The 11,963-nt window shown below is 41.0% G+C and overlaps 1 protein-coding gene across 1 annotated transcript; it reads right to left on the bottom strand.

Moving 5' to 3' along the window:
- Positions 1-6,175: 6,175 nt before the first annotated feature.
- Positions 6,176-8,431, bottom strand: LOC117595214 (stonustoxin subunit beta-like). Its single transcript, XM_034295096.1, has 2 exons — positions 7,340-8,431; positions 6,176-7,225 (listed from the first exon to the last, which is right to left on the bottom strand). Exons 1-2 carry the CDS (start codon positions 7,383-7,385, stop codon positions 6,702-6,704), a joined length of 570 nt encoding a protein of 189 aa, XP_034150987.1. The 5' UTR covers positions 7,386-8,431; the 3' UTR covers positions 6,176-6,701.
- Between the last annotated feature and the right edge of the window lie 3,532 nt (positions 8,432-11,963).

Below are 11,963 nucleotides of genomic sequence, written 5' to 3' on the forward strand. Positions count from 1 at the left end.
CTCACCACTTGTCGCAATTTCTCTTCTATCTCTTCTTTTTCTTTCTGAATTGGGTCCATCCTGCCTATAACAGTCATTACATTTGCCACCTGTATCCCCAATCGTTTCCACTTTCCCGTGCCTGGACCCCACCCATCGTCATCTACTTCTCTCTCAAACTCCCCGTCCATTTCACCCTGACTTATGTTACTGTGAGTCCCAGACTCAGAATGATTAACAAATGATTAACGGGTCCCTGACCCAACACTTTTGGGACTTGAACCCAGTTCTCAAAAATTTGGGGAGTTCCTAACTCCCCGGGCCTCTAACCCAGCTGAACGTGAACCTTTACACACAATAAATATTTCGAGGTGCCCCTAAGTCCTCGGGCCACTAACCCGACTGGTTGCCAAGACTCTCGGAACCTCCACCGTCCCCGTCGGGAAGTGGTGTGGGGTAGTCAACCCTAGAACGATTAACGGGCCTCTAACCCGACTTACAGTGAGACTCTAACTCACACACCATTAACGGGCCTCTAACCCGACTTACAGTGAGACTCTAACTCACAGACCGTTAACGGGCCTCTAACCCGACTTACAGTGAGACTCTAACTCACAGACCGTTAACGGGCCTCTAACCCGACTTACAGTGAGACTCTAACTCACACACCATTAACGGGCCTCTAACCCGACTTACAGTGAGACTCTAACTCACACACCGGTAACGGGCCTCTAACCTGACTTACAGTGAGACTCTAACTCACAGACCGTTCCTCTGACCTCCTGAATTTAAACCAGTACCACTACGTTCTCCACAGGTCCACAATTTAGTTCACAGCCAATATGCAGATTTAGATATAACAGGCTCTGCTTACCTTTATCATGAGCCGGCTCGGAACCTGTGAATCTCGTGTAGGTTGTCTGGACCGGGTCAAATTCCTTCTCCTTTTTCCAATCCCGGAACGAGCCCCCAAAATTGTTGAAGTCAACACTTCCCCGAGTTGGTTTGTTGGAAAGGAGAATAAAACACCAGGAGTCAAGTCAATTACCGTATCATATGTCCATTTATTACAGACGCTTCTGGAGACACGTGTCGCCGCACAATGTCTAAGGATCAACAGTCAAAACAGCATTTATACTTCAACTACGCCCAAAAGAGGCGTTAAGTTAGCAAAGCAAGTGTGCCATTGGCCCAATCCCAGTTCTATTCCTTATAAGGATAAATGCAAGTATCCTATTGCCCCCTTGTGGTTTCTGTTTTGTCTGTCCGACTATGTGTGTGCGTCTCTAACCTGTTTCCTGTTTCTCAAAAGACAGACATACTAAATCTTTCTCTCCCTGGCAACAGCTTAGAACAGTTCACTAACTTATACAATCAATATATCTACACTAGATAATTTACTAATTGAGCTACATGAAGTTTGCTAGCTAGTTGATTAGTGGTGTGCTGGAGAGCTATGATAGATAGCTAACAAAGCTGTTTTAAGACAGGCTATAAAGCACTCTTCTAACATCAGTCTAGATGAAATCATGTAAGAAATTGACAACCGATATTAAGACATTTAAGGAGAATTATCAGTTATCTACCAAATTCTTTAATATTACAACATTCTGTCACGCTGTAATGATGTTCTACATGTTTCACTGTCATGGTAATTCAGCCAACATGACTTGGTGCACCTTGTCTCAGCAGGATATTCAGTTGTGTACAATTTGAGAATTCAGGAGCTTTACAAAAATGTTTCACACTCACTTAAAAAAACAGAAGTTCCAACCCTGTATTTCACTCATTTAAATGTCAAAGTTGCTTGGCTAGTTCTAAAATAATTTTTAACTATCTTTTGTGATGGCAATTCCATCAATCAACTATTTTATGAGGAAGTAAAGAGACTAAATTCTCTTGGCACAATTTAACAGTTTATTAATTATTTGCAAATTAGAGAGACGCGTCAAACGCTTACAAACATAATCGTCCGAGGAGTCTCTAACTCAACACAGGTCATTCAACAGTATATATTACATATAAAAAGGGGTGTGGTAAGTTGTTGCCCATCTGTCTTGTGTCAGGTTTTACCCAAAGGGCGGGCTATCCCCCCACCTTATCCTTCCTGCCATAATGTTTACTGTTCTGTTTACCTAAAGGGGCCAACTGACCTTACTCCCCCCAAGGACCACATTCCTAAGGAACAGAGAACTGACACCCTTCTTTGTCTAGGCAGGAGGACATGGCCCAAATACCTAATAATCCTCTGATATTATACAGACATGTGTGTCACAATCAAGGTAAAGATCTATATACCAGCCAACGGAAAGACAGACATTTCTCAAATGCACCTTAGTTCAAAATTTCCATAACCCTTTGCAATAGTGCACTGGCATGTGTTAAGATTGATATTAGGTTACAAATGGCAGAAAGGAATTAAATGAAGCTGAGGACGTGAGGTGTCCATTTCTGAAATTTGACACAGACTATATAATGCTTAATAGCTTAATAGCTTTTAGCTGTTGTTAGCTGTTGTTGCCAATGTGATGTTCTAGTACCACATTGGCAATTTGGCACAATCACTCAAGGAAAAGGTGTTGGAGTAATGGTTGTTGGAAATGAGGCCTGTGTAGATTTAATCAAAAATACTTAAATAGTCATGTTTTTACATCGTTGATGTCCCGACTATACTTTGATTAGTTGAATAACACGTTGGTGAATAAGAGTAAAAATGTCCTTTCAAAACATAATTTGTAAATTATTCCAAACTTTTGGCCCCCAGTATGTAATTTATTGTCCTGTTAGATTTCAGATCAATTCCATGGCTAAAATAAAGGTTTCCATAAAATGTATTTCAAATTGAATTAACAATATTATTTGTTTTATAGATGCCACGCCAACCTGGATTCATGCTGAGTGTTTTGTGCGTGTGTTTAAGGGGCTCTATAGTTAGAGTGAAATTTGTAATTGTAAAGTTCTGTTTATACAGACATGTGTGTCACAATCAAGGTAAAGATCTATATACCAGCCAACGGAAAGACAGACATTTCTCAAATACACCTTAGTTCAAAATTTCCATATTGACAACAATTGAGCCAAATGTTGTTGTGTCCTAGGGCAAGGCACTCTACCCTAATTTACTCTCGGAAATGTAACTGTACTCATTGTAAGTCGCTCTGGATAAGAGCATCTGCTAAATGACTAAAATGTATACTGTACATATTTTTTATATTAATGCATTTGATTTGTCTGTAAACACACTTACTCTGTAAACACACTTGTCTGTAAACACACTTGCCTCGCGGCATCCTGTGGAGAGTTCTTCGGGAATATGGGGTCCTGGGTCCTTTGCTGAGGGCTGTCAGGTCCCTGTACGACCGAAGTAGGAGCTTGGTCCACATTGCCGGCAGTAAGTCGGACTTGTTCCCAGTGCATGTTGGACTCCGGCAGGGCTGCCCTTTGTCGCCGGTTCTGTTCGTAATTTTTATGGACAGAATTTCTAGGCGCAGCCAGGGACCGGAGGGTGTCAGGTTTGGGGACCACACGATTTCGTCTCTGCTCTTTGCGGATGATGTTGTCGTGTTGGCCCCTTCAAGCCAGGACCTTCAGCATGCACTTGGACGGTTTGCAGCAGAGTGTGAAGTAGTGGGGATGAGAATCAGCACCTCCAAATCCAAGGCCATGGTCCTCAGTCGGAAAAGGGTGGGTTGCCCACTTCAGGTTGGTGGAGAGTGCCTGCCTCAAGTGGAGGAGTTTAAGTATCTAGGGGTCTTGTTCACGAGTGAGGGAAGAATGGAACGGGAGATTGACAGACTGATCGGTGCAGCTTCTGCAGTAATGCAGTCAATGTATCGGTCTGTCGTGGTGAAGAAAGAGCTGAGCCGCAAGGCGAAGCTCTCGATTTACCGGTCAATCTACGTTCCTACTGAGCTTTGGGTCATGACCGAAATGAGCTTTCTCCGCAGGGTGGCTGGGCGATCCCTTAGAGATAGGGTGAGAAGCTCGGTCACCCGGGAGGAGCTCAGAGTTGAGCCGCTGCTCCTCCACATCGAGAGGGGTCAGCTGAGGTGGCTTGGGCATCTGTTTCGGATGCCTCCGGAACGCCTTCCTGGGAAGGCGTTCCGGTCCCGTCCCACCCGGAGGAGACCCCGGGGAAGACCTAGGACACGCTGGAGGGACTATGTCTCCCGGCTGGCCTGGGAACGCCTCGGTGTCCCCCCGGAAGAGCTAGAGGAAGTGTCTGGGGAGAGGGAAGTCTGGGCATCTCTGCTTAGACTGCTGCCCCCGCGACCCGGCCCTGGATGAAGCGGAAGAAAATGGATGGATGGATGATTCCTTTATTAAAAACTTGCTAAATTAGCAATGATTTGACTGGTTACCTACTCAATTCTGGTTACCTACATTATCTAGCCTGGCTAGTTTATAATTATATTTTTTTTAACCTAACCTTTCAAATAGTCATTTCCATTTTCAATGTGTAGCTTAGAAAAATTAAGCTTTTCACTATACAACATGTTCTGTGAGTGTGACATCCATCAACAATCTACTTTTATTACACTGATGCTGAGAATATTTGGTTGTAATAATCTAAGCTATTCCACAATCAATGTCAATTGATAATGTGTTTCATTAGGGTTTTAACAGTATGCCAAAACCCTATTATGTTTGTACCAGTTCACTAATATGATTCTTCTGGCAACAAAACTGTCCTTTTTGCAAATTCCTGTGAGTTAAAATGGTGTAAATGTACCCAAATCAATATAGTAAAGCGTCAAGAAACACAGCTTCTGGTGCAGTGCACATGCCAATCATACATGCCTCATGGTGAAGTTGGACTTTTTGAAAGGTCACCTCACTATGAAAACTTTTGCCACTGAGACCCAAAAAATCGCCATCATGGATTTTCAGCCATCTTAGTTATTTAGAAAAACGCTTAAAACACTACTCATAGTGCAGCAAATGACCAATCTTGATGTAGTTTGACATTTGTTATCAATGTATGAAGATCTTCAAGTGTTGTATAAATCCAGACCAGTATGTCAAAAACGACATGGGGTCACCATGGGACAGGAAAAAACATCCAACGTTGGGTTAATGTTTATACAATTGTGCAGTTTGTCTTTTACCTTACATATCATATTGTATTATTTTCATTCTAACTAAATATTGAAACCCACTAAATGCTGCTTGCAGCTTTAATTGAAGTTGGAAATGTGAAGACAGTTGCTTAGTTACAGTAACATATACATTCCAAGGGTCTTCAAAGTTTCCTTTTGTCATTACTTGGTCCCCTTAATCACTGCCTGCAGCTATATTTTCTAAATGTTGTTGACATTGCAAGTCCAGCAGTGATGCAGTTGGTAGTGTTCTCTTATGATGCAAGATCGAATCCAGATCATGTTTAACTTTTTGATTGCAAACGATACTGTTTATTGTTGTTCAAATAATGTTTTATTTTGTGTATCTTAGGACACTCTTGCCATAATAATTCAAAACATTAAAATGGATGCAGAGTTGGAAAATGCAAGCTGGAAAAGGCAAGAAGAACATGGGTTATGAACCGGGCATTTTTATTTCCCTTCAGAAAGGGCATGCATTAAATGCCCACTGTGCTATAAGTCATGTTGGATACTGTGGAAAATAAATCTATATGAATATTTAAACATGTTATATTTATTCCTGACCAACAGATGACATCACTGTGCAATGAGTTTCAGAGGTTTGAGAAAACTAACCGATTTTCAAACCATTTTGATGAAAGCCTCTAGCGCTTCAGAAAGCCTCAGTTGCCCATCACTATGCAAGACACAAGCACAGAGTAGTAGCACGACATAACTTTAATGTAGGCTTACAAAAACAAACCAGACACAACTGAAAACTTAGGTACATCGCACAAACAATAATCCACAGAGTGTGTGGCAAAACGCTGAACTAAATAGGATCCCCAATTAGAGGCAACTATGTACAGCTGCCTCTAATTGGGGAAAACAAAAAAAATGTATTGTGCAGAGATGCCTAGAGGCCTATCCTCTGCCAGGTCCGGACTAAGGCCCCCAGACCAGCGTTGAGATGGCTAGGGGCATAGCCAGGACCTGACAGCTCCCAGTTAACTAAATCGGTTGGTGATCTTGGTTTCCATTGACTGTTGTTAAGCGTTCAATTTGCTGTGGTCTCTTAATTTTAACCCTTTTGTTCCTCATTCAAAACCTTTCCTTTTCAACTTTTTTGGAAAGGAAATAAAAAGGTGCAGTGGGGGCGAAAACCAGTCAGTATCAGTATCTGGTGTGACCAGTATTTATATATAAGGGGGATTGGAAATGCAAACATTTACAGTGATGAAAGTTACAGGCTGTCTGCAAATAGAGAACGATGTAGCACACAAGGTGGCCTGATAAACACTTACATTTTTATAGAACTTACAGTATTTCTAGATCATTGTGCTTTACTTAGTTATTATTCTCAAGGAGATTGTACACTCATGTGACACCAACAGTAATTTTATAACATCTGAATTCCATTCTTCAGTTTTTAGACACCTTTATTTATGCTGTCAAATCTGGGACATTGTTATTTAGCTACAGAAACAAGATTCTTCTGTCAACCAACTGGATTAATAACATTCTACAGACACCAATGTTAACAAAAACAATTGAAAATAAAACAAAATCAGTGATTTCTGTGTCCTACTGAACATGACTGTGATTAGAGAGAAACATTGTTTTGTTTGACACAGGGATCATCTAACACAAGGACACCATGGAGTGTTCATGTATCCTAAACACTGGATAAAGGGGCTCAGTGAATGTGGTGTTGAATGTGTACAGGTGGGTCAGTGTGTCAGAGGTGACACTGTAGAAGGACAGAGTGCCGGCTGGCCAGTCCAGATACACTCCTACTCTGATGGGGTCTGAGGAAGTGACAGGTATGAAAAAATGCATGTCATTGTGCATGGCTGAGTAACTGCCATCATCACAATCGAGACACCAGGACTTTTCATAGTTTCCGAGAACATTGTCTTTACTGCATCCTTTCCTGTTGATTCCTTTGTATGTCAGTCCTATTGCAGCTCTTCCCCCAGTCTTCTCAACCTCAAAGTAACAGCGTCCAGACAGACTCTCTTTACACAGCACCTGTCCCATGAGGTCAAATCTCTCTGGGTGATCAGGATATGTCCCCTCTCTTCCATGTGTCACCTTTCTGTTCTGCTCAGACAGAGAGAGTTTCCAGAGTGGTGTGTTTGGGTCCAGTGTGAGCTCACAGGCATCTGATGGATGAGACCAAAGAACAATATCATAAGTCATCATGATTCATTTTTATTATAAAAACAGACGCATCTTGTATTTCATTAGACTCATATTCTGGATATTAAAACACTTACATTTCTTCGGTCCTGACTTTAGCCGGCACTTTCCAACCTGCTCCATACTGTGGAAAAACAGAGAAGATTGTCATACTGTGACAAACAATCTCTCTTACACACAGACTATTTTCCATCCTTTGGAGGATATTTTTGATGCTTTTGGGGACCAGAAATAAGATGAAACTTCACCCCTCAAACCCTAAACCTAACCCCTGTGTAAGAAATAAAAATGTTCCTTGTGGCAACGACCTAAAGGGACACTAATATGGCCTAGTTTTTAGTGCTAGAAAATGACCGGTATGGAATATTTAGGAATGTTAGACAGAATTTCTACAACGAAGGTGTCCGATATACAATGGAGAAAACAAAGAAAACAAGATCAATGATTTCTAAAAGAGAAGGTTTTGGTGTGATTGATTCTGTTGATCAATGGCTGAACACCACTGAAGATCGAGCCTGTAAACTAACCAGGAATAACATAATATATTTACTTATTATTATTGAGTTATTCTCAGTTTTACTAGGGTGTGTCCTACTTTTTATTGTGTAAACCGTTTTTAGAAAAATAAATTAAATAAAATGTTCCTTAAATTATTTTATTTGTTCAATTAAAAAACATGATCATAAAATAATAAAATAATAAAAATAATAACAGCATTATAAAATAAGAAAATACATGTCCTTCAATTACATGTCCTTCCTGCAACCTCCACTCACTCTGAATGACTTTTCTCTGCTTTAGGGAACATTGTCACAACAAAGAGAGCCAGCCTGACCCCTAAGCATGTTAATATGCTTCCTTTCCTCCACTGATTTAATTGTTGAGTTACATTGAAATACTGGAGATACCCTGTTTTGCAGTAGTTTAATGGTTATTATTACCATACCATACCATCTTCTTCCGTTTATCCGGGGCCGGGTAAGCGGAAGAATTATAATTATAGTAATTATGGGGTTTATTTATAGACTATCAAATAATCGACAACTCTTTATATAAAATTATCGATTATCAAAATAACTCATAGCTGAAGCTTTGAACCACACTGAACAAATCTGCTCACAGGAGATGTCCTCACAATCTGACAGATTTGGAGCACTTTTGCAAAGAACAGTGTGCCATGCTAATAGACTCCTAACCAAAAGAGTGCTGTTATAAAATCAAAAGGTGCTTCAACAAAGTATTAGTTTAAGGGTGTGCACACTTATGCAACCAGGTTATTGTGAGTTTTTTATTTTTCCCCCTCAACGATTTCAGTTTGTTTTTCAATTGAATTGTTCACGTTATTGGTCACATTAAAAGTGGAAAAAGTTCTGACATGATTTATCTTTGTCTCATTCTTCTACATCATTTAAGGGGTGTAGAACACTTTATCCACTGAATGTTGTCACTAAATAGCCTAGACAGATACACTTTTTCAGGAGTAGGAATGTTGGTGTGGTTATTACCAGTGAAAACAAAGAAAGACCAGCTGATGTCTGAACATATTAACTTTGATGGTGCAGTCATAATTAAATAATAATAATGAATAAATAATGTGTTTTCCTCAAATACACATATATCCAGCTTGATATCATGTCAGTGTACTATGACTAAAACTGTGTTCATGACATGCAAATAGTACAGGTAGGCAGGTCTGTATTTGACACATAAAGCAAAACAACAAGACAACATTACACCAGATTACGGATTACAGATAGAGAAAACATCTACAGGACTTACTTGAGTTTCTCCAGTCTCCAGTGTGGATCCTTCAGTCCAGCAGAGAGCAGTCTGACTCCTGAGTCTCCTGGGTGATTGTAGCTCAGATCCAGTTCTTTCAGATGTGAGGGGTTTGAATCCAGAGCTGAGGCCAGAGAAGCACAGCCTTCCTCAGTGACCAGACAGCCTGACAAACTGGACAGAGTTGATCATTAGTCCACAAACTACTCACATTTACAAAGTCTTTACACTTTCAAATATGATTTTTTTTTTTTACTAATTCTGCGATAACCGATTTATTTGGTTCAGGTTTATTCCGGTTTTTTAAGTCACAACTCCACATAAACACCAAAGACAGTAGTGGTGGGTCAGCTGTTTCTTCATCTGTAACTGCCTGCTATTCTTAATAACCCATCCACAACTATATGGATAAAGTTAAATTCTAAATCCCACATCAACCCTGAAAACATAAATATAGAAAATGCTGTTGTAACACAGTGCAGGCATCATTGGTCCAAGAGGCTACATTGTTTACTTTGCAGGAGAGTAAAACGATTCTCTGCCGATACGTAGAAAAAGGTCTGTCACAAAATGTGCATAAATATATTTATCATGTTATCTTAATCACTGTGTAAACATGCCTGAGATAAATAACAATATCAGACAGGTGCTGACTTAGCTCACAGTATAAACCATTATCAATGGAATAACCTTGTACCCAGTAGGTCTGTGGATAGGAGAAGTACTACTAGTGGTCCTAAACCCCCTGGTTGGGAACCACTGCATATACATAAAGAGCTTCACACTGAGTGATGGAGAGACACGTCCTGATATACTGAAATGTAGCCTACTTCAGAGGCATACTATAGGCTAATTCTGTCAGAACTAACAGATCATTACAAAAACATTGTTAGGGTTAGAAATGTAAATCAACCTGCCCTTTACCCAAATAATATTTAGTGACCCTCTGCCTGGCTGCATGGTGGATATAACCCCTGGGCTGTGGGTTATGAGACAACCAGTGCATCACTACTAGACCCACAGACCTGTCTGAGTGAGCTCATGGTTTCTGTCAGAGTGCTCCGGTGTTGAGTGAGGCAGGTAATATCAGCCTCTACACACACCTCAAAACAAGAAACCAGGCATGTCTAGTTCAGCCGGCCCACAACAGAAGTGTTAATCGTGGCTGCTCTCAGGTCAAACACAGGTCGCCCATGTGAAAGGCTGTGCTTGGACCTGCAGGGATGTCTGACAGGATTTGGTCTTTACCAGGGATGGAGGCTTGGACCTGTTGGCAGCTCAGAGCAGGTGGAGGTGGGAACACAGCAGACATTGGTATTTCCCTTCTGTTGTGTTGTTGTCATGGTAATTGTTATGTTGTCAGTTGTGTTGTTGTTTATTAATTTCTCACCTCAGAGTCTCCAGTCTACATTGTGGATCCTTCAGCAAAGCACAGAGCTGCTCTACTCCAGTATCCTTCAGGTCATTGTTACTCAGATCCAGTTCTTTCAGGTGTGAGGGGTTTGACTTCAGAGCTGAGACCAGAGAAGCACAGCCTTCCTTAGTGATTCCACAACCTGCCAGTCTGGAGAGAGAATATCAAGACGTCACAAACAGAATAATAATTCAGAATAACATTAGAATAGCATCTATATATTACATCATATCACATCATGTTATGTCAACTACTTTTAGTTTGGATTTACTTTTAAATCTGACATTGCAATACATCACACTAGAATGTATCTTCCTGTACATAAAATAATTAATGTTGTCAGTCAATAAATTAACTGTAGATTGAGGAGGTTTTTGTGTGTGTGTCTGTGTGTGTTTGGGGGTGGGGGTCATCTTCATGACTGTACTTACAGAGCAGTTCTGCAGGTTTTGATCACTGGCAGCAACCCCAGAAGACCTTTCTGTGATGTGGAGTATTTCTTCAGGTCAAACACATCAATCTCCTCTTCTGAAGTCAGTAACACAAAGACCAGAGCTGACCACTGTGCAGGAGACAGTTCTTCTCTGGAGAGACTTCCTGAACTTAGGTATCTTTGGATCTCCTCCACTAGAGAATGGTCATTCAGTTCATTCAGACAGTGGAACAGATTGATACACCTCTCTGAAGAGGGATTCTCCCTGATTTTCTCTTTGATGTACTTCACTGTTTCTTCATGGCTCTGTGAGCTGCTTCTGGTCTTTGTCAGTAGACCTCGTAAATGCTTCTGATTTGACTCCAGTGAGAGACCCAGAAGGAAGCGGAGGAAAAGGTCCAGATGTCCAGTCTCACTCTGCAAGGCTTTATCCACAGCAGTTTTGTAGAATGTGACTTCAGGCTCTAACCACATCCAAACATATCTGTCGGTTGATTGCTGTTCATCCATTAGATTCTCATTGTTGTTGATGATTGAGTGAAACACATATACAGCAGATAGAAACTCCTGAATACTCAGATGGACAAAGCAGTACACCTTGTTCTGGTACAGCCCACATTCCTCTTTAAAGATCTGTGTACAGACTCCTGAGTACACTGATGCTTCATTGATATCAATGCCACACTCTTTTAGGTCTTCTTCATAGAAGATCAGATTGCCTTTCTGTAGCTGCTGAAAAGCCAGTTTTCCCAGTGTCAGAATGCTCTCTTTCCTCCAGTGTGGATCTGTTTCATTTTTCCCATCATACTTTACATTCCTGTGTATGGACTGAAACACCAGGAAGTGTGAGTACATGTCTGTTAGGGTCTTGGGCAGCTCAACTTCATCATCTGTAGTCAACATGTACTCAAGGACTGTAGCAGTGATCCAACAGAAGACTGGTATGTGACACATGATGTGGAGGCTCCTTGATGTCTTTATGTGTGAGATGATTCTGCTGGCCATGACCTCATTACTGAATCTCTTCCTGAAGTACTCCTCTTTCTGAGGGTCATTGAACCCTCTCACCTCGGTC

This window comes from Esox lucius, chromosome 11 (assembly GCF_011004845.1).
Source record: "Esox lucius isolate fEsoLuc1 chromosome 11, fEsoLuc1.pri, whole genome shotgun sequence".
Lineage (NCBI taxonomy): Eukaryota > Metazoa > Chordata > Actinopteri > Esociformes > Esocidae > Esox > Esox lucius.

What these genes read in the sequence shown, in the direction of transcription:
- LOC117595214 (XM_034295096.1), bottom strand. Translation starts at nt 7,385, where the DNA reads ATGGAGCAGGTTGGAAAGTGCCGGCTAAAGTCAGGACCGAAGAAAT. An exon ending in AAAGTCAGGACCGAAGAAAT is followed by an intron (nt 7,226 to 7,339) that starts GTAAGTGTTTTA and finishes CTCATCCATCAG; the next exon opens with ATGCCTGTGAGCTCACACTG.